Source organism: Panthera onca, chromosome B3, assembly GCF_046562875.1.
Source record: "Panthera onca isolate mPanOnc1 chromosome B3, mPanOnc1 haplotype 2, whole genome shotgun sequence".
Lineage (NCBI taxonomy): Eukaryota > Metazoa > Chordata > Mammalia > Carnivora > Felidae > Panthera > Panthera onca.
Genome location: NC_138344.1, coordinates 130,877,626 through 130,903,591, shown reverse-complemented (window position 1 = coordinate 130,903,591; position 25,966 = coordinate 130,877,626). Strand labels below are relative to the sequence as shown.

Genomic DNA, 25,966 nt, shown 5'->3' with positions numbered 1-25,966 from the left:
CTGAAGTACTAACCATGTTAATACTACCCTTATCCTACCAGCCGCAAAGCCTGTGCCAGGCTTGATCCTTTCTTTGCCTTTATATTTTATGTCTGCTCTTTGTATGTAATACCTCTGGAGTAAGGCATTACTCTTCCCATTTTACAGAAGCAGTAGGGGCTTAGAGAGGTTATGCCACTGACTTAGGTCAGATAGTTAGTAAATGCCAAATTCAGATCTAGAACCTAATTCCATTCTTGTGATGCTAAACTAATTTCCTCAACAAAATTTCTCATCAAAATTTGTAAAATTTTGGGGCAGAGAGAAAATTGTCAGTAGGCGTTATAGTACATCCCAGCTCTTTGCGAAATTATGCATTACATGCGGTAGTAGGTGCCATTTCTAGAAGGCGTACACATAAAGTGTATGTTTTGAACCTCCACAGTGTGGTGGGCACTGTTCTAGGCATTGGGGATACCCAACAATCCAGCCGCTACCTTCTGCCCTTTCGGAGCTTAAGCTCTACAGGCAGCATCGCTGGAAGATTTCTCAACTCGTACTACTGCATTCACTTTGCAGGTTTCGTGTGGCAGTGCACAGACCCGTAAAATATTGCAGAATACACAGTGATGACATCCTTGCATAGTTTGAAATGAATTTGATTTTTTGAAACAGGCTTACCCATTCAGCCTTGTGAGTGAGATCAACGAAAATTCATTTTATAGGCTTGATTTCAAGTCATTTTCAAGGTCATTTTCAACAATCAAAGGACAAGCACGAGTTTTTCTAAATTAAAAAAAAAATGAGGAGTCAGTGTGTTCTTTCTAAATGGTCTTTTGTAAGAGATTCCAGAAATGTTGTGAGCAGTAAAAAAAAAAAAAAAAAAAAGCATCATTGACTTCAGCACGTACTCCCCCATTGGGCTGCTTTCATGGTCAGTTCTCATTTAAATGTAGAAAATCTGGCATGCTGAACCATGTTCTAACAAAGACTTACACATGGTGGGCCTATAGAATGTATTTGGCATTTCATTGTTTAAAAATGTTCCAGTATTTTAATGTCACATTTTTTATGGGATACACACTTAGGCATTCATTCCTCCTGAGTTTAGAAAAATAAGCATTTTGTTCTTTTAGTTTTGAATTTTTTCTGTGGTGAACTCGATTGTTTTTATATGTATATATATAAACAATTGAGGAACTTAACGGTTGAGCTTATTTTGATATGTTAGTAACAAAATTAGGATGTAGAATTGTATTTAGTGCTTGTCTACTGTTCTCATTTTCTTCCTTAAAAATAATAATTAGGGTGTTGGAAGAATGTGGGCTATTTGATTTATATCATACCACAAAGGGGTATTTTCCTGTTGAGACATTGGCATTTATATTGATAATGATGACAAACTAGTTTTGTTGAGTTTGATTATCTGACTAGTTAGTATTTTAAGGAGACTTAAGTTTTAAGAAGATGTACTAGTGAAAGAGGAATTTGTATTATATTTAACCTGTAGGAATACTTAGGCATAAGCCTTTCAGAAGAACTCCTTGATTTGACTTCAGAGGGAAGAAATTGTATATTAAATATCCCTATAGCAGGCAGTGGGCATGTTGAGTTAAATTGTATGTTACATTTCTTTCCATGGGTAAGTATCTTCAAGAGGGTGTGTTCTTATTTCTTTTTCTTGAAAGAGCATTTGGAATTATGGAACCAGACTCTAGGGCTCAGGAAGGAGTTCCTGAGTTCATAAACCGGAAGGGATTTTGAGAATACACACAAGATATATAAGCTTTCCTCTAATAAGATCTCTATTGGCTTTTTGTTTACCCTGTGTTCTTTTTGGTTTCTTTTGCCTTGTTTTGGATGGTTGCCAGCACTGTAATACCCACCCCACCTTTACCTTTTCCTTCCTACAGGGTTGCCATGGTCATTCCCTGGATGGCTGGGGAAAGGTTTCAACTGGCCTTATGTAAATCTTCAGCTGACTGCCTACTACGTCATGACCTGGATTGTGGGCGCCAAGCATTATCATGATTTGGACATTGATTATATTGGGGTTGGTAATGTATTTAAACCTTGATTAACTTTTGGACTTTATTTGTAATTTCTTAAAGCAATTTGATTCTGTGGCATTTTGTTACTAACCATTTTGTGGTCATGAGACCCAATTTGTTCCTTTGGCATCTGATAACAAATTAAGTATGTGACTTTTTATTCCTCCTCTTTTCCCATCCAAATTCTAGCCCCTTTTGAAAACTGTACTGAGTGTATACCTTCTCTGAACTTTTTCTTTCTTTAATTTTGATTTTGATACTACTCCAGCCCCAGTTCTTCTTGAAAGCTTTCCCTCCTTTCTCTAGTTATTCAAGAATACCACATTTACTATCTGGTTAATGATTAATCTCATTTTGCTCTCTGAATCTCCTGCTGTTCTAAACCAGACGGTGGCAAACTTTTTCTTAGTGGGTCAGAGACTAAATATTTTAGGTTTAGTGGGTCAAAGGCAGTATTAAGGATATTATGTAGGTAATTATATAGCCCTTTAAAATGTCACCATTTAAAATTGTAAAAACCATTTTTGGCTTTTGGGTTGTAAAAAATACAAATGGTGGGCTGGATTTGGCAGGCTGGCTGAAATCTGCCTACCCTGTCTTACACTGTTATTTAACACCTTATAATGATTAAAAAAAAATGTAAAATCTGATGTCTTTCCAGCTGGTCTGTTGGCAGGCTGGAGGCACTGTACCTCTCAGAGCCCTACACGTACATGTAGTGGTCTCCATACATGTTTGCATATTAATATGCCATATGTCAAAATTGATTTTAAAAGTGTTCAGCAGTCAGAAAGCAATTATTGGGCTCCTACTGTGTTGCAGACACTGTAACTGTTGTATTCTAGGGGTACCAAGATTAATAAGCCCTTAAGGACTTTACTGAGAGAGAGAGAAACTGGGTGGAGAAATTGTGATATCACAAAGGACATGGGGATAAGCCCAGGGTTGTAGGGAGCCAGAAGCAACGATATACTTTGTTTTTTGTTATCTTTCTTCAAACTATAATTGGAAATTAGTTTGTATTTGAGAACATTCTTAAATGTCAGGGTATTTTTTAATTTGTAGTGAAACTAATTGTAGATTTGGATCTAAGTGGCACTTTATTATGGTAAAGTCAAACTTGGAAAATGTTTCTGATAAAGAATGGGTAATTCACATCTCTTTTAGACTTATGTGCTGTGGTGAGGAGATTCTTTGATAAAAAATACTTTCCTGTATCACTAGAGTAAAATGAGTTATAGTGCCTAGACTCTAGGCCATCTCTGTTATTAATAGTTTTCTCAGATGCAAAACGAAGGTCTTGGATGTTCTCTTTCAATTCTAAAACCTCATCATGATTCTAAACCAGCGAGAGTTGTGCATCTTCCTTTTATCTATCCTCATTAAGAATTTGCCTTTGTGATGTAGCACATCACTGTGATCTTATGTGTGCTAAAAAAAATTACTTCTACGATGTGCTTACAATACTTGGCTTTAGGTGTACTGGTGGGATCTTGTAAGAATTATTACAACACTCCCCACGTCTGTTAGGTCTCCAGTACCTAATATAGTCCCTGGCACGCATTACATTGTCAGGATTTGTTGAATGATTGAATGGATATTTCAGTTTTAGAAATCACTGGAATAAGTGACTTTTTGAAAAATATCCACCAAATATTCAAGGTTTTAAAACATATTTTAATTGTAAAAAGTTATGTTGTCTTATGACATGTCTATAAATTCAAGAACAGGACATTCCATAAAGTACGAAAAATTGCTTTTTAAGAATTTTTTTTAACGTTTATTTTTGAGAGAGAGAGAGAGAGAGAGCGCACGTGCGCGCACAGGGAAGGGTCAGAGAGAGAGGGAGACACAGAATCGGAAGCAGGCTCCAGGCTCTGAGCTGTCAGCACAGAGCCCGATGTGGGGCTTGAACTCATGGACTGCGAGATCATGACCTGAGCTGAAGTCAGAGGCTTAACCGACTGAGCCACTCAGGCGCCCCAGAAAAATTGCTTTTTAGATTATGTTAAAGATGATGAGAGCAGTGGTGTCTGAGTGATCATGTCTACGTTCTGACACTTCACTTTCAGTTCAGACTCTGACTTTCTGTTTTGCAGATTTGGAATGAGAGGTCATTTGACATCAATTATATCAAGGTCTGTACAACTTTAAATCTTTTTATCTTTAAGTTTTTGGTAAATAATTCCCTTATGGTACCATGGAAATTAGAAGTAGGAACGCTGTATTTTTTACAGCACAGATGCTTGTTTTGCTAGTTCTGACATAAAATTTGAGCAAAAACGTAGTCATGTTTAAATTCCTGATTAAAGTGTCTGTAATTCCCTGTGAACCCCAAGTTTCATTGTCTAAAGAGTTGTGTTGAATTTTCCCATTTTAAAATTTATTATTTGTAGAATTATGATGATGATTATAGAAACAGCAGCATCATTTTAGACTTTTAGGACTTAGACAAATGTAGCTTCTTTTTGTTTCAACTGAGCAAAGGAGGCGAAGATGAAAAAGAACAAAGACCTTAGTTTGGGGTCTTGTAATTGCATCTCAGGGAGCACAGATTCTGGAGTAGCCAGAAAAGCGTCTCACTCACTTTTCTGGGGAAAGCAAGGAGTTTTTCTGAGAAAGAAGGAAGGGGTAGTTACATGATGTAGGTAAAGAGGAGAAAAGAGAAAACTGCTAATTTGGTGCTGAGTGGTTGAGCCACTTCTGATGACTATGTCATTGATTACTTTGTTGTGCTATTACAAACAAAACTATCCCTAGAAGGCATGAGTTAATTTTGCTGCCCTCATATGATCTGAATGCCAGTTGCTCTGTTGAAATATTAGGAGGAATTGCTTGTAAGACTGTTGCCACTTCTGGTCCAGTTCAAGAGTTCATCAGGTGGAAAGGAAAGTGGAACTTGAAAATGGGGCCTTTTAGGTCCAGAAATTTTATATAGTTCCACATCCAATATCAAAATTTCCAGTATGCAGTCTCATTATTATTTTCTGTGGAATGCCTATTCTATTGGAATGTTCTATATGTTTCTATCTGTGATTAACAAATAGGTGGCAACTAACATTTGCAAAGTATGTTATTTTTTGAGTCACTTTTCCTAAATATTTGCCTCCACTTAATTCTCACTCCCTTCCATACAAGGTAACTACTATGATTGCTATTTTTCAGGAAAGGAAAAACTGAGAATAATGACCCTCTGTCACTGGGAAACTAATGGCAATTTAACTTTTAAGGTGGAGATATTCTTTAGTTTACTTTTCAGTTCCATTTGTTTGTGTTTCCTCCAAGAAACACAGTTTTGTGGTTATATTTTGTTTCAGGTAAAAAATTCTTTAAGTGTCTTATGTTTTTATTTTTTTAAATGTTTTTATTTTTGAAAGAGAGTGACAGAGTGAGTGGGAGAGGGGCAGAGAGAGAGGGAGACACAGAATCTGAAGCAGGCTCTAGGCTCTGAGCCGTCAGCACAGAGCCCAGTGTGGGGCTTGAACTCATGAGCTATGAGATCATGACCTGAGCCGAAGTCAGATGCTTACCTGACTGAGCCACCTAGGGGCCCCTAAATGTCTTATGTTTTTGAGCAGGTAATATCCACTAAATTTCTTTCATTTATTCCCCAGCAGGCATTGACTCAACTCCAGGCTTGTCAGTCCTTCCCTATGTACTTGGAAGATAAAGATAGAAAAAATACTGTTGCTGCCCAAGAGGCGCTCACATTTGGGGACTAAAGAGTCCCACGTGGACAACTGAAATATCAGTCCTAAGTTCTCTAGAAGGATAATGCCCAGGCAGGGTTGTCAGAAGGTGCAGAGAGGAGATGACATTCTGCTTGGGTGGATTAGGGAACTCTATTAAAGGAGGTGACCTGGAGTTGGAATCTTCAATATGGGATGGACAGGAACTCCCCTTGTTGCTAGGGCAGGCGTGGACACTGCAAAGAAGTGAAGATTGAGAGTACAGGGATTTGGGGGAGGAGCAAGGATGAAAGGTGGAGTAATGAGCTGGGGACTCTGAGCCTTGCACAGCCCAATGTGTTCACTGGGTGCACTGGGTTCACTGGTGCACTTCACTCTGTAGCCATGGGGTTTGATGGGGTGGCTTGCAGCCAGGGCCTGTAACTCAGGGTCAACTCCAGGCTGCAGGCGTTATCTATCAGTGTAGTGGTGAGAATGTGGTGGAGGGGGCGTTGTGGGGTTATGGGAGGTGGAGCAAGGGGCTAGTATAAGATGGAGGCTCAAGGTTAGTGAAAAGCTGTGGCTTCTGGGAGCACAGGGCTGACGAGAGCCGCAATAGCCCCGAGTGGAAGACAAATTAGTGCGTGTGTCCTGGGTGACCCTGCGGTTGGCACAGCTTCACGGCAGGGTCTTAGCAGTGAAGGTGAGGAATTGTTTGTCTATCCAGATTTGACATTTCACAGCTTATGGTTTTTTCCTTGCGACTATACATGTGTCTCTCTAGTTGTGTCCGCTTCATATGAAGGAAGCATTAAGAACATTAGAATCTGGTTTCCTTTTTCTTTTAAACTAATGATCTGCAGCTATGGTGGTGGTTTTATTTATTTTACTATTAAGGGTCTGTTGTGGATTCCATTAAAGTCAGAGGGAAAATCCCTCTAGAACATTTTTACCTCTTTTTTTTTTTTCTTTTTACATTCCCACCAAGTAAATTATCTTAATGATAGTGCTTTTATTTTCCAAAGGAGGCACATTTCTATTGAGAAATAATATGGACACTATCATCCAGGATGCTGATTTTCGAAGATACTTCAGCTGTTGTGGTTGTAATTCAACAGCTATAAACACAGTTGTGAACTTCTCTGCATTCTGTTTATCTTCCCAAAAGGTGTTAAGAAGGATGCTGAACTATCAAGGTCTCCATCGAGTGAAAATCATAGCAAGTGACAATCTCTGGGAACCCATTTCTGCTTCTATGTTGCTCGACACTGAGCTCTTGAATGTGATTGATGTTATAGGGTAAGGACAGTTTTCCTTTGAAAACTTAACAGTTTCTGATTGCTTGCTTGGGATACTGACTTTGTTTTTGCTTTTCCTTCCCACCTGATTACATTTGCAGAGGTAGCTTTCTTGTATTTACTTAACTAAAGCATGTATAACTGATACTTCATTCCTTTTTCTTTGAAATATACATACAGTTGACCCTTGAATAGCACAGGTATGAACTAAGCCAATCTGCTTATGTGTGGAATTTTTATGATACTGTGAATGTATTTTCTTTTCCTTATTATTTTCTTAATAGCATTTTCTTTTCTCTAGCTTATTGTAAGAATACAGTATACAGTAAATAGAACATACAAAATATGTGTTAATGGCCTATGTTGTTGGGTCTTCTGGTCAACAGTCTATTAGTAGTTAAATTTTAGGGGAGTCAAAGATTATACTCAGATTTTCAAATACACATGTTGGGGGGCAGCATGTTGCCCAAGGTTCATCTCTACTTTGGGATCTTTCTATGAATGAAATGTATTGGTACTTTACAAATATTGTGTTAACGTTTGGGGTAATGAAGCATGGCTTTGTTTAGATTAAGGGGCAGGGTAGTTTTTAAATTTTAGAAATTACAAATGGCAGACTTCCTGTGGTTGGGAATTCTTCCATGAATGAACACTTATGTAAATGGTACGGCATGAACCCTGACCATGGCTCTTGTCATGTTTCCTCAGCAGGGTGGCGTTGACCCTGCTTCTTAGTCCAGCTCTGCCATTTAGTCCTCTGGGTCTTGGCCTTCCTGAGTTCCAGCAGTAATTTTTTCTCTGTCTTATTTATTTGCTTCTTTCCAGTCTTATTTAGAAATAACTGATGTACATTACTGTGTAAGTTTAAGGTGTATGGCCTGATGATTTGATTTACATATATGTGAGATGACTATAAAGGTTTGGTTAACATCCATCATCGCATATAGATTCAGTGAAAAGGAAAAAAAAATTTTCCTTATGATGAGTGTTCTTAGGATGTACTTTGTTAACGACTATGTATCGCACTCAGTGTTAATTATAGTCATCATACTGTACATTACATCCCTAGTACTTACTTATTTATAATTGGAATTTTGTACCTGTTGACAACCTTCCTCCAATTCCCCCTCCTATCCCTGACGTAGGAGTATTTAAAAAAAAATTTTTTTTTGACATTTATTTATTATTGAGAGACAGAGACAGAGCATGAGCATGGGAAAGGCAGAGAGAGAGGGAGACATAGAATCCGAAGCAGGCTCCAGGCTCTGAGCTGTCAGCACAGAGCCCGACGCGGGGCTCGAACTCGCAAACTGTGAGATCGTGACCTGAGCCGAAGTCAGACACTCAACCAACTGAGCCACCGAGGCGCCCCCCTGACCTAGCAGTATTTTTTAAAGTGAATTTGAATTTTGTTTGTCATAACAACATATAACATTTGAAAAATAGAATACACATATGTGTGAAATTGGTTCTTTATTTGGTGTGAAGACTGCTTGACATGTGTCTTTTTGTTTTGAATGAAGAATTTTGAATGTACACAAAGTAGGCAGAATAATATAATGAATATCCGTGTTCCCATCACTCAGTCTCCATAACTGTGACCTATGCCTAGTTCTCCATCACACATACCTGTCCATTCTGTTACCTGAACTTGGGTTCATCTGTTGGTGGCTGTGGGGCCAACAGACACAACCAAGCTAAAGAATAGGGAAAGGAAGGGTTTTATTTGTAAAGTAAAGGAGAAAAAGTAAAGGAAAACACCTGGAGTGTTTCCCAGAGCGGTGTCTCCTGGAACAATAAAACTGGGGAAATTTTAGGCTAAGGGTACCTACGTATTCATGAAGGGACTTGTACTATGAGGCATTCAGCATGGAATTGGGGCAGAAGTCATCTTAAGATGACAGAGTCCAGGCCTCAAAGGTCAGCATCATCACTTCTGGGTATCTGAGCGCTCAGAAAGGTTTAGATCTTGCAAAGATAGCTCAAGAATGTGCATCAGGTCAGTCTTTGGTTTTGACCAGCACTGGGAGATTTACCACTGATTCCTAGTTCCTGCTGTGATTAGGTTATCTCCTGGTCTGATACTGGCTGTTTGTTCTTACTTTTTTTTTTTGTTCCCTTAAAATTGTTATCTCCTGGCATCTATTGTTCTGCAATTTCAACATATCTCAGGAAGTTCTGCAAGAAACAGGCTTTGGGCAAATAGTGCTGGTCAGTCAGGCAAAAATCACAAGATGGCTGGGGGCCCACGATGACTTTTCTTACAGTCAAGGAAGATTGTCTTGTCTTTTTTTCCTCGGGGACCCCAGCTCTTTCCACTTACAGTTCCTCTCTTCCTTTTCCCACATTATTTTGAAGCAGATTCCACACACATGTTATTTCTTCCATACATGTTTTAAGACGTATCTCTGAAGATAAGGATTCTTTTTCTTTTTACCATAAGCAATAATACCATTATTACATCTAAAAATGTCACAGTTTTTTGATATTATCAAATACCTGTTTTTGTTAGTTTATAGTTCTATTTGATCGAATCTGGATCCAATTTAGATTCATACACTGGGATTGGTTGATTAAGTCTCTTCTAATTTTTCGGTTCTTACCCCACTATTTCCTTTCATTTGTCAAAAAAAGCTGGATTGTGTGACCTGTAAAGTTTCTCACAGTCTGGATTTAATGGTTTCATCCTTTCAGTTTGGTTTAACCTGACCATCTGTTCTGTTTCCTGTTGGAAATTGATAGAAGCATGGTTAGGTTAGATTTAAGCTTTTTCTTTTCTTTTTTTTTTTGGCAAGAAAAGTAAGACGTATTTAAACATTTCATACATTGAAATTAGAATATAATTTTTGCCTTTATTGTTAAAACTTTTCATAAATAGCTGAAGCGTTGAGAGGAAAGAAAGTTGTATTGATTTTGAATATATTTGGCTAAGAAAAAATATTTAAATGAAGATAATGGGTTTTACTGTATCGTCATGAATAAGTTGGATGTTTAATTCATTTTATCTTTATTGATGTGGGTTTCTAATGCTACACAAACTCCTTTGTGCAGTGCTTTAGCTCTGCTTTATTATTTTCTAATTTTATTGCACTGTGGTCATTTAATGCTGAATTTGTTTTTCCAAAAACTTTCTCAGGAACTTCTTTTTGTATTATTATATTAGGATGTAGTCTCTATCCGTATATAAGAGTTAAGTGTATATTCTCTACCTTTTCTACCTTACTGATTGCATTGTTTAGATATTCTGTATGCTGATTATTTTGTTCACTTGACCATCCAGGTTTACCAAGAGTGTTAGTTTTGTCTCACTAGTGGGTTTCAGTTTCATGCGGTTTATGCTTATGAAAGTTGCTGCTGTGTTATTTGGCACCTAGGTATTAATAAATGTCTTCCCTTCATTCTGGTTTGTCACAGTTGACCCTAGAAAATGTCATTCTTTGTGGTGCTTGGTTGGCTTACTAGGAAAAACATGTGACTCTTGATCTCAAGGTCATGAGTTTGAGCTCCACGTTGGGTTTAGAGATTTTAAAAAAAGAAAAGGAAAGACAATGCCATTCTTTGCTTCATTATGCTTCTTGGATTGAATTTTGCTTTGCCTATGACTAAGAGACCTCTGTGTTCTTTTCATTTATATTTGCCTGATCTGTCTTTGCCCGTAATTTCATCCTTTACCTTTCGAGGTCATCTCAGGTTAGGTGTGTTGCTTGCATTATAGCATAGATTCAGATTTTGCTTTTTTTGCTGCCCTAAAAAATCTTCAGAGTTTAATGAATAGGTTAAACTCATTTATATAACTGAAGGTTTTGTTTTCTATCCTGCTACATTGTCTTTTGTTATTTAATTATTTAAACTATATATATAATCATATAAAATCTTGCTCTGTGATTTGTTTTCTTTGCACTTCTAAAAAATATTTATTTATTTATTTTGAGAGAGGGGAGTAGGGGTAGGGGAAGAGAGAGAGGGAGAGCGAATCCCAAGCAGGCTGTGTGTTGTCAGCATGGAGCCCAACGTGGGGCTCGATCTCACAAACTGTTGGATCGTGTCCTGAGCCAAAATCAAGAGTCGAATGCTTAGCCGACTGAGCCACCCAGGCACCCCTTGTTTGCCCTTTTTGAAGGAGGTTTCTTTTTTGTTATTTAGCAGGGTTTGGCTTTTGGTTCTATTGATTGCATTTGTACTGACACCTTTATACCAGTGGGTCTCGGCTGGGGATAATTTTGCCTCCCAGAGTACAGGTGGTAATGTCTGGAAATATTTTTGATTGTTCCTGGCATGATAGGTGGAGGCCAGAGATGTTTCTAAGTATCCTCCCAAGCACTAGATAAGTTCCCCACAACGAAGAATTATCTGACCAAATGTCAGTAGTGAAGTTGAGAAACTGTTTATACTAATCCTCTTAGTTTCTTTTAGTTATTATGTATTGGTTTACTATACACAATGGGAAAATTATTTCATAACTTTTTCTTTCTCCCCTTCTCACACCAACAGTGGAATTTTAATTACCAAAATTTCTTAATCTTTGGACTTTTACATGAGCTTAAGCTTCTACTATCTTGATTTGTGAGCTGCAAGCTGTAACCTTTAACTCCCAGCCAATTGGCAAGCTTTATTTACATTTCATTTTCTTTTCTCTTCCTATTTTGCATCCACTATATTAGTTATACATTATCAGAACATGTAACGTTTATGTACTACTCAATCACTCTTTCTTTTAGTATATAGTTCTGCCATTAGGCATATGCAGTGTTCACCTTCAAGTCTTTTGCTGAAGTTTCTTCCCTAGATTCTTGGGTGTCCCAAGCTTAATATTTACCATATTTTTTCAGGAAGTGCTAATGGAAACAATATTTCTTGATCTCTTACATGTTTATTACTATTTATCTGTGGCCTTTATATTTGAAGGACAGTTTGGCTAGATATAAAATTCCTGCCTCACATTTTTTAAATACTTGAATGTCATAAAATTTACTCCATTGGTTACTTATGTAAAATGTTGCTGCTGAGAATTCTGATGCTAGACTTCTTTTCTTTCTTTCTTTCTTTCTTTCTTTCTTTCTTTCTTTCTTTCTTTCTCTTTCTGTTGTTGTTTCCCCCTCTCTTGGACCTCTCACCTACTCAAATGCAGAAGAAGCTGCTGGTGGTCTACCAAAACCTATCCTGTTCTTCCTGGGCCCAAGGCAAGATTCTTAGCATTCTTTGCAGTTAAGATGTGGCAATCTGATTAAGTTCCTGGTGATGAAATGAGAGCAAAAAATGATAAGAAACATCCCAGGGTTCTTATTCTAGGATATTGGTACATTCTCTTCTATCCGTTTTCCTTCCTACTGGCTGGAATCTGTGGCAACCAGTTGAGCGTGGAGAAGATATACGAGCTGCTTCCACCAACCTTGGCTCTCAACTAAGGATGATCATATGGAAGCAAAGAGTCTGAGGTGTCTAAACAGTATTACTTATTTTTTTGGTATAAATACTCTGTTTTGTCCCTGAGAATTCCATATCTTTGCACAATGGAAATAGTGAAGAAAAACAAAAACACCCCCTCATGTTAGTCATTGAAACTGTCTCCAAGAATAGAAAATATCCTTTTGTAGATATGCTTATCTTATATGCCAGTATAAGGAATTACTTCTATTTCCATGGTGGGATACTTGATACTATAACTTGATCCCTTGGATCACTGAACTATGTCAGACATAACCATCGCTAGCTTCCATGTGTTAGGATATCATTTACATGGTTTTAAACTGTTTTCATAGACCAAAACAGGTTGTGGTTTAAGCAAGATAGGTGCTTATTTCTTAAATAAAAGTATAAAACGGTATACGGGAGCACAGAGCAGCTCTGTTCTATAAGGTGCTCTCTAGTTTCTGTGCTTCTGGCATTTAGTGTATTATCCTTGTTCAGACTTTTTGTTTTTTTTTCCTTATAAATGACTTGGCACAGTTCCTGTGGATCCAAAGAATATTTTCCCTTAACTCTAACGTCAAGTAGTTATACACTATTTACCACTTCTAGGTATATAGTACATGCCTTTTCAATATCTGTATTTAAGTGTTTTCTTATTTCAGTAAGATCCCGCTCCATGACTTTGATTATGCCTTTGGATCTTGTTTCCATATTACCTTTGTTCCATATTTATCTGAAACCATTGTTAACCTCTTTATTTTGGCTTGATTCTCTATAATGTTATCCTTGCCATCCCCTGTTTTCCTTTTGGTGTTTTCCATTTCTGTTCTATCTTGTGTTCCTTTTCCTAAAGTATGTTTTTTATAATTATTCTATAATTCTCTCACTTTAGTCTCATGTACTTCTGTTGTCTAATAGCTTCATTTCCTTAAAATTTTTTTTAATAAAGTATAACATACATACACATGCCTACATCCATACGTAAAAGTACATAAATCCTAAGAATATAGCATAATGAATTGTCACAAAGTGAACATACCCACGTAACCACTACCCAGGTCTAGAAATAGAAAATTATCAGTATCCAAGTAGCTCTCTCCTTAGAAATCTTTCTAATCATTAGCTCCTCCTTTGGTCCCAAAGGCAACTGCTGATGTTAGCTCTAACACCATAGACTAATTTTGCCTGTTTAAAAACTTTATTTAAATGGCATCTTAGAGTATCTTATTTTGATCAAAATTATATTTTTAAGATTAACTCATGTTGCCAGGTATAGATGTAGTTCATTTTCATTGCTGTTTTGCATTCAGTTGTGGGAATATACCACAATTTATCTATTCTTTATAAATGGTCTTTGAATTATTTCTAACTTTTGGCTATTGTGGCATAATGAGATTTTGCTCAGGAGTTATTGATTCTGTGGCTGCTACCTCCATAGGAAGAGTAGATCTCCCTGCCGCATTCATGTTGTACTTGGCCTGCATTACATTTATAAATTCTTGTTTTGTACTCACTGTGCTTTCCGGGGTCAGCTCCCTCTGGGCCCTATTCTCCCTTCTGCCTGAATGTTGTCTCTCCCTCACCCTGGGTGTTCTTGTCTCATTCAATTTAGACTCTCATTCAAGCAGCTTATTTTCACAGTGAGGCTGTACCATTCCGGATAGAATTATTTGCTATTTATCTCTGACATTGTTAAGGGTTTATTTTTTTTATTTTTATTTTTTTAACATTTTTATTTATTTTTGAGACAGAGAGAGACAGAGCATGAACGGGGGAGGGTCAGAGAGAGAGGGAGACACAGAATCTGAAACAGACTCCAGGCTCTGAGCGGTCAGCACAGAGCCTGACGCGGGGCTCGAACTCATGGACCGCGAGATCATGACCTGAGCCGAAGTCGGATGCTTAACCGACTGAGCCACCCAGGCGCCCCTAAGGGTTTAAACCTGTATTGTCCAATACGGTAGCCACTAGCCACAGTTAGCTACGGGGCACTTGAAATGCAGCTAGTCTGAATTTAGGTGTGTTGTAAGTATAAAATAGACACTGGATTTTTAAAGCTTGGATGTTTTGGGGTGCCTGGGTGGCTCAGTCACGGTTGAGCGTCCAACTCTTGATTTTGGCTCAGGTCATGATCTCACAGTTCATGAGATCCAGCAGGGCATCGGGCTCCATGCTGACAGTGTGGAGCCTGCTTGGGCAGCTCTCCCTTGCCCTCTGCCCCTCCCCTGCTTGTGCTCTCTCTCTCTCTCTCCCTCTCTCCAAATAAATAAATAAATAAACTTTAGGGGTGCCTGGGTGGCTCAGTCGGTTAAGTGTCCGACTTCGGCTCAGGTCATGATCTCACAGTTTGTGGGTTTGAGCCCCGCGTCGGGCTCTGTGCTGACAGCCCGGAGCCTGGAGCCTGCTTCAGATTCTGTGTCCGCCCCTCCCCCTCAGTGCCCCTCCCTTAACTGTGCTCTCCATCTCTCTTAAAAATAAATGCATAAACATTAAAAAAAATTAAAAACCACGTTTCCTTTAAAAAATAAAGATTTGATATTTAAAAAATGTAAAATGTTATTCATAATTTTTTATGTTGAATCATAGTATTTTGGATCTAGTGGGTTTAAACAAAGTATATCATGAAAATTTCCCTTCTGCTTTTTTAAATGCAGCTGCTACAAAATTTAGCGTAATGCACATATCGCCCACCTCCTATTTCTGTCGGTTTAAAGGGTCATGGTATTGTATTTGTACCTCTTAGTGAATTCACTGTTTTCTATTTATCCCCGACTGAATGACTTCAGCATATGAAGACATTCCCGGTTTCACCAGCTGCCCTCTGACGCCTCCATGGAGGCTAGGGTCTGCTGCTTTGGGGCGCGACTGCCTGCTGTTCCACAGTTTCCACACCACACCTGCTGACCCTGGGTCAGTCCTGATGCTGCAAGACTCCTGGGGATTCCCTGTCGCCCACTTTGATGAGGATGTTGTCTGTGGGTTTTCCCCTTTCCCATATCTGGTTGGTCTGTCTGCTTTCAGGAGGAGTCCTGGGGAGTTTCAGAAGCTCCACCATGATCCACGTTGTCCACAAGTCCTAGTTCTCTTTTAATACAAATGTGTTCCCCTGTTAGGATAACTCTGATTTACTTCCAGTAATCTTAATTTTGTCATCTGCAGTTTGAAAAATCATGCCGTGAAATGACCAGAGATTTTTGCCTAGTTACATACATTAAAAACTATAAAGAACCTTTGCGTTTTGTCGAACTAGTGATGGGTCCGGACGTTGGGAGAGACCCAGTTTTTAGTATCATTTTTTCCCCCTGTTTTGCTCAGATCATGTAGTTAATTACTCAGTTTTAATGTAACAGTTAACATTTTCTGAATGAGGGATGTGATACCTATTTCTGTAACTTTAAAAGATACTTTTTCAGGTTATAAAAATAGTGCATGCTTACTATAGAAAATTTGGAAAATGTAGAAACCTGGAAAGACAGACTTAGAACTTACACAGAATCCTAACATCTAGAGATCATTAGTAACATGATAGCATATTACTTCCCAGGTTTTTACTTTTTTCACAAGTATAATTGGACCACAGACACACCAAGAGTACATCTGGCTGAGGGACAACTGAATGAGTCTTAATATTAGTATGTGGCTGAATATCATGATCACAGAATGAAGCTCTGGGATATAAGAATGAAACTAAAATGCAGAACTCTGTTAAAATTATATTGTTCCAAAGATTAGTAACAGATACTGTTATAAAGATTAGTAACAGACTTACCGTGTTTGGCATTGTAGTGCCAGAACAATAATTTCCTAATCCTGTGAGGTACTAGCTTGCTCTTGAGGTCTCTGTAGTGTATGTTTACACAACCGAATTAGGTGTGTGTTTCCAGCTGAGTTCAGTGACTCTGCGACATCTTGGTAGTGCCTCGTTTTTCTTGAATACTTCTTTTTATGTCCCCTGTTCTCTGTTACGTGTTCTTTTCTTCCTTATGAAATCCTGGAATGCCAAATTAATGTTGTTCCATAATTCATCTTCAGGAGGTAGAATGAATTCCCAAATGAGACTTTTTTTGTGACAGATTCGTGACCTACGTGGAATTAAATAACTAAAAACTAAAACAAGTCTTGACCATCATTTCTTCAGTGTAATGAACACTATGATACCAAACTTAATTATGATGTAATCCAGTCCCGATTATTCTGCTTGTATTGTTATTAAATTTTTTGTAAATAATTGTCGTCCTAAAAAGTACACACTCATGTCCCTAAAATTACGTAGCTAATATGCTCTCTTGTTCTTGTGTTGACTGTTAGTCTATTTTCTACTTCACATTTGAGATTTCTCAATTGCTTTTATTCAATAATCAGTAACTTCCAAAATCATCATTAAAGCAGTATTTTACTCTTAGAATAATTAACATACGTTTATACTTTGACTTTTCTCAAATAATGGAATAAGGGAGGGGTCTGTTACTCTGGGGATGGGTTACTCAACCTGTGAACTTTTGAGATTTCCACTGGAAAATTCTTTGTTGTGGGGACCTGCCCTTGCATTATAGGATGTTTAGCAGTACCTCTGGCCTTTACCCGCTAGATGCCAGTAGCAAATCCTGCCCGCCTCTGCCTTCTCCACCAGGCAAAACCACCCGGGCTCAGAACCACCACTGCTCTGGGAGAATGATTTGTAGTTTAACCGAGGTAGTTTTTTCTTTTTATTCAAGAACGAACTGTCTGGACTTTTGTTGTGTTTGATTTTTTGTTTTTGTCTAGGAATAAATACCGAGCTGTCTTTCTCTTTGTCTACTCAGGGGTAGAAGTAGGGGAGGAGGTGCTACTTTATAAAATGGATTCATTAGTCTTATTTTTGACTTCCTTCTTACTCCTTCCTTTCTCCTGTTCTGAGCTCTCTACTTCCCCTGGGAATCTGAATTCTGTCTCCAGCTCATTCATCTCTTGGAGTGTCCTAGGCTGTGGTCTCCTCTGCTGCCTCCATCTATCTATGTGCTTCCATCCATTTTATGGTTTCTAGAAACAGAAATCTCTCACCCACTGATGATCTTCCTTCCCATTCTGCCTGTTGTTATAGGCTTATCGCATTTTAAGGGCATCCTGAGACACAAGAGTGGGAAGCAGATGCTTCCAGTTGGTGTGACCTCTATCCGTAAGCTGCCCAGTGATTTAAAATAGAAAACACTGGTAAAGACGTGTTTTTTCTTTACTCAACAAATAGATATAAGTGGCATGTGCTGCCTTTTCCCATTTCCTCCCACCCTTTTCTTTTCTAGAGCTCATTATCCTGGGACCCGAACGGTGAGAGATGCGAGGTTGACCAAGAAGAAGCTTTGGTCTTCTGAGGATTTTAGCACTTTAAATAATGATGTGGGTGCAGGCTGCTTGGGTCGCATATTGAATCAGAATTACATCAATGGCTACATGACTGCGTAAGTTACTGAAAACTTTTAAACGTTTTTATTTTGAAAAATTTCAAAAACACAATAGGTAGAAGGAAAGTACAGTGGGCTTCCTATTTCACAGCCTAGATTCAGTGGTTGTAAACAGCAGTTTCATCTATACCTACATGTACACCTAAGCTTGTGATTTTTTTTTTATATTTAAATATTGTCAATGTGTATCCGATAAAGTCAGACTTACTGAGATGTAATTGACAGTAAGATTCACGCAGTTCTATGGTTTTTGGCAAGCCACGTATACATTTTAATGAACAATTATAAAGTCCATATGTCATCACCCTTCACCCCTAAATATTTTAGCATGTGGCAATACCTGGGTCCAGAGCTTCCCTGAAATCCACGGAGTCACACTTTCAGGGTTCAGTACCAACCACTAACCGACATCTGAAGGAGTGGGCAAGCTTCCATCGGCACTTGCAGACGGCACGGAGTCCTAGTAGCGCGAGAGCTGAGACCTTGTTCCGTACGCTTCGCGTGCGTTAGTAGAGTGACTCCTCACAACGATCACGTGGGCTAGGCACACTTACTATCCTCATCTTACACATGAGGAAACTGAGGTCCAGAGAGGGTGAGTGGTGGAACCATGGTTTGAACTCAGGCAGTCCGACTCTAAGCATTCTCAATCGTAAAACTCTGTAGCAGCTCAGAGTCAAGTTCAGAAAATTATAGCTTGAAACTGAGGCATTAAGAAGGCTGACTGTCAAAAGGAAAACGGGTATGGACGAAGCCTTTATTTGTATTTGACTCAAATTTGTGACATGTCTCGTGCTGATAAGGTGTGATTCATCTTCTGGCTGCACGACTGTTCAGTAAGAATCATACACCCAAAATACACTTACGTTTTTTAATTATGTGCTTCACCGTGAAAAATACCTAGATGGATCCAACACTGGATTTTTCACAATGTGAATGAATTTAGGTGACTTCTGTTTTCTTAGTTTGGGCGGTCATTTTTTGGTTCTTTACATATATTTATATAAATTCTGATGAGGTGTTTTTACTACAGTCTTCTAGACCTTTACATTTTGATCACAAGCTCTTTTGGTATTTCTCTTTTATCAAACAAACTTTTCAGCACAATTGCTTGGAATTTGGTGGCGAGTTACTATGAACAGTTGCCTTATGGACGATGTGGGTTGATGACTGCTCAGGAGCCGTGGAGCGGGCACTATGCTGTAGAACCCCCCATCTGGGTCACAGGTACGGTTCAGATTCCATTTCTTCCTTCCCACATTTCTCTCTAGGAGACAAAGCAGGAGACGAGAGTATATAAACTGTGTATGGGGGCATGGAATATTGCTCAGTACATTTTCAGGGCCAGCTTTGGAGGTACCCAGTAAATACATATTGTGCAAATAAAACTTGCTTGAAACCATAAAGCTGATTAGTTTTTGAAATGCACTATTAATTTTTTAACCTTATTTTTTGTAGTTGTATTACGATGGGTTGAATAGAGGTGAACAAAAGTTCAGAAAGGATAACTTTATCTTACTCTTGGAAAAAAAGACTTAGTATTCTCAAATTGACAGTGTGGTTCATTTATTATTACCAGTAACTCTAACTACGGTTATTCTTACTACAATTGTACCATTTAACTGGACTAATTAGTCAAAAGTTGAAACGTGAGATTGGCAAGTATTTTCATCTAAAATAGTAAATAGCTTGTTAGATTCAATCAGACTCAAGTCAGTAGACAGCTTTATTTATTTATTCATTTATTTTTATTTAATTAAAATTTTTTTTTTTTTTTTTTTTTTTTTTTAAATTTTTTCCCAACGTTTTTTATTTATTTTTGGGACAGAGAGAGACAGAGCATGAACGGGGGAGGGGCAGAGAGAGAGGGAGACACAGAATCGGAAATAGGCTCCAGGCTCCGAGCCATCAGCCCAGAGCCTGACGCGGGGCTCGAACTCACGGACCGCGAGATCGTGACCTGGCTGAAGTCGGACGCTTAACCGACTGCGCCACCCAGGCGCCCCTAAAAATTTTTTTTTAAATGTTTATTTTTGAGAGAGAGAGAGAGACACACACACAGCATGAGTGGGGGAGGGGCAGAGAGAGAGGGGGACACAGAATCGGAAGCAGGCTCCAGGCTCTGAGCTTTCAACATGGAGCCCAAAGCGGGGCTCAAACTCTCAAACTGCAAGATCGTGACCTGAGCCAAAGTCAGAGGCTTAACCGACTCAGCCACCCAGGTGCCCCTATTCTTTATTTTTTTTAAAGAAACCCTTTTATCACTGTTTGTGTCTTACTGGGTCTTTTTCTGCTTTACTGTAGCCCATACCACTCAGTTTACTCAGCCAGGTTGGTATTACCTGAAGACAGTTGGTCACTTAGAGAAAGGAGGAAGCTACGTGGCTCTGACTGATGGCTTAGGTAACCTCACCATCATCGTTGAAACTATGGTAATTCTTTGTTGTTTTTATGAGATTAACTGTCTTTGTATTGGCAAAACAGTATAAAACACAACTAAACACCTTTAAAAACAAAAAACAAAAACCCAGCTTTACCGAAGTGTAATTCATATGTGATAAACAACATGTAGGTGAAGAAGAAACTTCTTCCTATACCGTTTTAGGTTCAGAAGCTGGGACCCCAAAAATTAAACTGATGAACCCCCACAGAGTAACAAGAGGAAAGAAAACAGTTTATTTGTGCATGCACCTTGCATACGTGTGTGGGATACTCTGATGAGTCACTAGGAGGGGTGGTCAGAGTTTGGGCTTGTATTCCTAGATTAGTAAGTAATGGATAGGGGACGAAAGGACACTTAATGGAAAATAAGTGCCTTTTTGGAAAGATGAATGGGTTTTCTGGAGAGCAAGCAGGAATGACTGTGGTACTGTTTGTCTGTACCAGACCGTGGTCTTCCCCCTGCCTTTAGGGCTGTAAAAGTCCTCTGTGGAAGGGACTTGGGGTAGGTTTTATTCCCATTCCTCCTCTTTGGGTGTAGATCCACCCTGAAGAGGAATTTTTGGCAGCCTTATTTCCCAGAGGAAAATAAGCTTTAGTAAGAGCTTTGCTTTTAGTAAGCTAAGGGAAGCTCAGAGAAGACTTTTTTCTGGCATCTTTTGAATCTCAAATACTTTCAACTTTAAATAATCTTTATACCACAGTGGCATAGTTTATGGTGGCATAATGTGATCCCCTTCAAACACATACTTAAAATGCACAGTTTTACAAGTTTTGATATGTAAATGACCAGTAAGCCATTGTCACAATCAAGATAGAGAACGTGTCCATCAGCGCCCCAAAAGAATACTCGTATCACTTTATAAATATTCCCTCTGTCCTGTGACTTCCCTGATCATTGCTTTTTGTCACTATAGATTAGTTTGCATTTTCTAGAGTCGTGTGTCAGTGGATTCATGCCGAATGTACTGTTTTTTGTCTTGCTGCTTTCACTCAGCATAATTATTTTGAGATTCAACCATGTTGTGTGATACCTATTGCTAAGTAGTATTCCGTTGTAAGGACATATGGTAGTTTGCTTATCTATTTACTTGTTGATGATGTTTGGCTCGTTTCTACTTTCTGGCTATTACACATAAAGCTGTGAACATTTGTGCACAAGTTTTAAATGGACATAGAGTTTTTGGGGGTAAATACATAGGAATGGAGTGGCTGGGTAATAGGAGATGTTTCTGTTTAGCTTTATATAGGAAGCTGCCAAACTGTTCTCCAGAGTGATTGTACTGCTTTAAATTGCCATCAGCGTAATAGGAGTCCCAGTTTTTCTTTATCTTTGGGAATGCTTGCTGTGATGAGCTTTAAAAATGTTAGCTCTTAATAGGTATGATGTGCTATTTCATTTTGGTTTTAATTTGCATTCCCCTAATGACTGATGATGTGGAGCCTTTCCTGTGCTTGTGCTTCACGTATCTTCTTTTCTTTTGCCATTTTTGTTTCTTTCTTATGGTTGAATTATATCCTTTACATATTTTGGATACAAGTCCTTTACAGATATGTGCTTTGTAAAGATATTTTCCCAGTCTATAGTTTTTCTTTTCATTTTGTTAACAGTGTCTTTGGAAGGGCAGGAGTTTTTAATTTTTATGGAGTCTGATTTATCCATTTGTACTTTCGTGGAACATGCTTCTCGTGTGGAGCTAAGAAGGTTTGCATACAGGTGCACATCTGTTCTAGTACCATTCGCTGAAAAATCTGTTCTTTTCCCCACTGCATTGCCTTTTCACCTTTGAAAAAAAGTCAGTTGTCCATGTATAGGTGGAATTATTTCTGGACTCTATTCTGTTTCTTTGACCTAGCTATGTATCTTTACACTAGTACTGTGGTTACTCATATGTGTGTGTGTGTGTGTGTGTGTGTGTGTACAAACAATTCCTAGTAGCAGGTAGTCTTAGCCCTTCAAATTTGTTCTTTTTCAAAGTTGTTTTGTCTATTCTCAGTCGTTTGCATTTCCCTGAGAATTTTAGAATCAGCATGTCAGTTTCTACCAAAAAAAAAAAAAAAAAAATACCCCCAAAAAACCCAAAAACCAAAAACCACATACAAAAAACAAACAAACAAACAAACAAAAAAACCCTGCTCAGATTTTGATGGGGATTGTCTTGAATCTTCAGATCAGTTTGAAGATAATTGATATTTGAACAACATCAAGTGTTCTAACTCTTTAACAAGACATATCCTCAATTTATTTAGGTTTTCTTTAATTTCTCCAAATAATACAGTTTTCAGTGTACAGGTATTTCATATCTTTTGTCAAATTTTGACTAAGTCATGTTTTCAATTCAATTGTAAATGGCAGTTTTTAACTTTTTAATTCAATTAGTACCTAGTATAAAGTAATACAGTAGATTTTTGTATAAAGATATTGTTTTCTGCAACATCACTAAACTCACCTATCGTTCCAGTAGCTTTTTTGTGGATTCCATTGGATTTTCTTTGTAAATGATCTACAAATAGTAGAAATAATTTTACATCTTCCTTTCCAATCTGGGTATCTTTTATTTCCTTTTCTTGTCTGATTGGACTGGCTAGAATCTCCAATACAGTGTTGAATGGAAATAGTGAGAGCATATATTCTTGGATCTCAGGAGGAAAGCACTGAGTATTTTACCAGTATGATGTTTTTCATGGATAAACTTTATCAGGATAAAGTTCACTTTTATTTGTAACTTCTTTTGAAAAAAATATCAGGAGTAGATACTGGATTTTGTCAAGTAGTTTTTCTACATTTATTGAAAACATTGTTTTTCTTCTTTTTTTAAAATTTAGTCAAATAATTATATTAACTGATTATTTAATTGAAATTTGATTCACATACTATGAAATGCAGGCTTTAAGGTATAGAATTCAGTGGTTTTAGTACGTTTACAGAGTTGTGCAACCATTACTGTTATCTAATTCTGCCACCCCAAAAAGTAACCTCATACCCATTTGCAGTCATCCTCCACTCCCTCCTCCCACGTCCCTTGGCAACCACTATTTTACTCTTTGTCTCGTGGGATTTGCCTGTTTTTGATATTTCATAAGTGGGATTATATAATATATGATCTTTTGCGTTTGGCTTCCTTCACTTAGCTTAGTGTTTTTATGGTTCTATATCAGTACCTCAGTATAATTCATAATATTCCGTCTTATGAATATGTCACATTTTGTTTATTCATTGATCAGTTGATGTATATTTGAGTTGTTTCCAATTTGTGGCTATTATGAATAATGCTAAGATTAACATTCATGTGTATGTTTTTCTGTGGACATGCGTTTTCATTTCTCTTGAGCATGTATGTAGGAGTACGATTACTGGTGAAATGGTAACTGTGTTTAACGTTTTGAGGAACTGCCAAATTGATTTTCAAAGTTGCTGTACCACTTGACATTGCTACCAGCAGTAGGTGAGGCTTCCAGTTTCTCCGCATCCTCCCCAACAATTGTTATTGCTTGTCTCTTTGATTCTAGCCATGTTGGTGGTGTGAATTGGTCTTCATTTGTGTTTTACTAGTGACTGATGACATTGGGTCACCTTTTATGTGTGTATTTGCCATCTGTATTTCTCCTTTGGAGAAATGCCCACACAGACCCTTTGCCCATTTTTAAATTGGGATGTTTGTCTTTTTGTTTTTGAAATATAAGAGTTATTCACATACTCTAGATAAAAGTCCCCTTATCGGATATGTGACTTGTAGATATTTTCTCCCATTCTGTGGGTTGTTTTCCACTTCCTTTTTAAAGATTTAAATTTAATATTTAAAAATTGTAGTGTAGGGGCGCCCGGGTGGCTCAGTCGGTTAAGCGTCCTACTTCGGCTCAGGTCAGGATCTCATGGTTCACAAGTTCCAGCCTTGCATCTGGCTCTGTGCTGACAGCTCGGAGTCTGGAGCCTGCTTCGGATTCTGTGTCTCCCTCTCTCTCTGCCCCTGCCCCTGCCCCACTCATGCTCGGTCTCTCTCTCTCTCCGTCTCAAAAATAAATAAAAACATGAAAAATTAAAAAAAAAATTGTAGTGTAGTTGACATATTATATTAGTTGTTTTTCACTTTATTAATGGTGCCCTTTAAAATACAAGAGTTTTAAATTTTGATGAAGCTGAATATATCCATTTTTCTTTTAGTTTTATGCTTTTGGTGTCCTATTTAAGAAATTATTACTTAATCCAAGACATGATATTTATACCCATGCTTGCTTCTAAGAGTTTTATAGTTTTAGCTCTCACACTTAGGTCTTTGATCCATAATATTTTTTAAAAAGAGGGTTAGGTATGTATCTGTAACTTCATCTTTTGCAGGTGAGTATCTAATTGTTCCTTCACCATTTGTTGACTGTTCATTCTCTATTGAATTGTCTTGGTTCCCTTGTTGAAAATCAGTTGGCAATAAATGTGAGGGTTTTTTCCTGGACTCTTAATTCTATTGCCTTGGCCTGTGTATCTATCATATGGGAGCATTATGTTGTCTTAATTACTATAGCTCTATACTATGTTTTTAAGTCAGGATACATGAGTCCTCCAGCTTTATTTTTCCACATTGCGTGGCTCTTCTGGGTTCCTTGCTTTTCCATAGAAATTTTAGTATCAGCTTGTCAATTTTTGCAATGAAGCCAGTTTGGAGTTTGATAGGGATTACGTTTAACCTGTAGATCATTTGGGTAGTATTGCCACCATGACAATATCAAATCTTCCGGTGTATGACTATGGGATATCTTTTCATTCATTGACATTTTTACTTCTTTTAATGATGTTTATAGGTTGCAGGGTATAAATCTTGTACTTCTTTTTGTTACAGTTATTATCTCTGAGTATTTTATTACTTTGGTAGAACTGTAAATGAATTGTGTTCTTTGTATCATTTTCAGAGTTTTTGTTGCTAGTGTATAGCAGTACAGTTGAGTTTTACATATTGATCTTGTATCGCACAAGCTTTTATGCTTTTTTCTTAGTTATAATAGTTTGTCTATATACAGAATTACGTCATCTGCAAAGAGAGAGTTTTGCTTCCTTCTTTTCATTCTAGATGCCTTTGATTTTTCCCCCTTGATTAATTGTCCTTTTGTAAATATTGAATAGAAATAGTGAGAATATGCATTCTTGTACTGTAGCTGATCTTAGGGGAAACACTTTCAGTATTTCACCATTAAGGTGAAAGCGTAAGGTTAGCTGTGGTTTTTTGGTAAATATTTTGTATAAGGTTGAAGAACTTCCCTTCTATTGCTAGTTTGTTGAGTGCTTTTGTCATGAAAGGGCATTGAATTTTAGTAAATGTTTTCTGAGTCTATTGAGATGGTCATGTGTTTTTTAATTTTATTTTATTGATACAGTGCATTATGTTGATTTTTGTCTGCTATACTAGCTTTGCATTTCTGGGATAAACTCCACTTTGTCATCATGTATAATCCTTTTTATCTGTTGCTGAATTTGATTTGCTAATGTTTTGTTGAGGATTTTTTTGTGTCCAAATTCATTGGAAATACTGGTACATAGTTTTCTTATAATATCTTTGTTTGGTTTTGATAGAATGGTAATACCCCATAGAGTGAGTTGGGAAATGTTCCTTCCTTTTATATTTTTAAAGAGAATTTGTGAAAGGTTGGTATTAATTCTTTAAACATGTGGTAGAATTCATCAGTGAAGCCCTCTG

The 25,966-nt window shown here is 37.8% G+C and overlaps 1 protein-coding gene across 6 annotated transcripts in view; it reads left to right on the top strand.

The window, feature by feature from the left end:
- The window catches only part of GALC (galactosylceramidase), a 150,765-nt gene that overhangs the window by 11,526 nt on the left and 113,273 nt on the right, over positions 1 to 25,966 (top strand). For all 6 annotated transcript variants that reach the window (XM_078447934.2, XM_078447935.2, XM_078447936.2 and 3 more), the window contains exons 5-10: positions 1,893 to 2,032; positions 4,130 to 4,168; positions 6,867 to 6,997; positions 17,685 to 17,840; positions 18,946 to 19,070; positions 20,148 to 20,275. In XM_078447934.2, the coding sequence (XP_078304060.2) occupies positions 1,893 to 2,032; positions 4,130 to 4,168; positions 6,867 to 6,997; positions 17,685 to 17,840; positions 18,946 to 19,070; positions 20,148 to 20,275 (719 nt within the window). The remainder of the gene's footprint in view (positions 1 to 1,892; positions 2,033 to 4,129; positions 4,169 to 6,866; positions 6,998 to 17,684; positions 17,841 to 18,945; positions 19,071 to 20,147; positions 20,276 to 25,966) is intronic.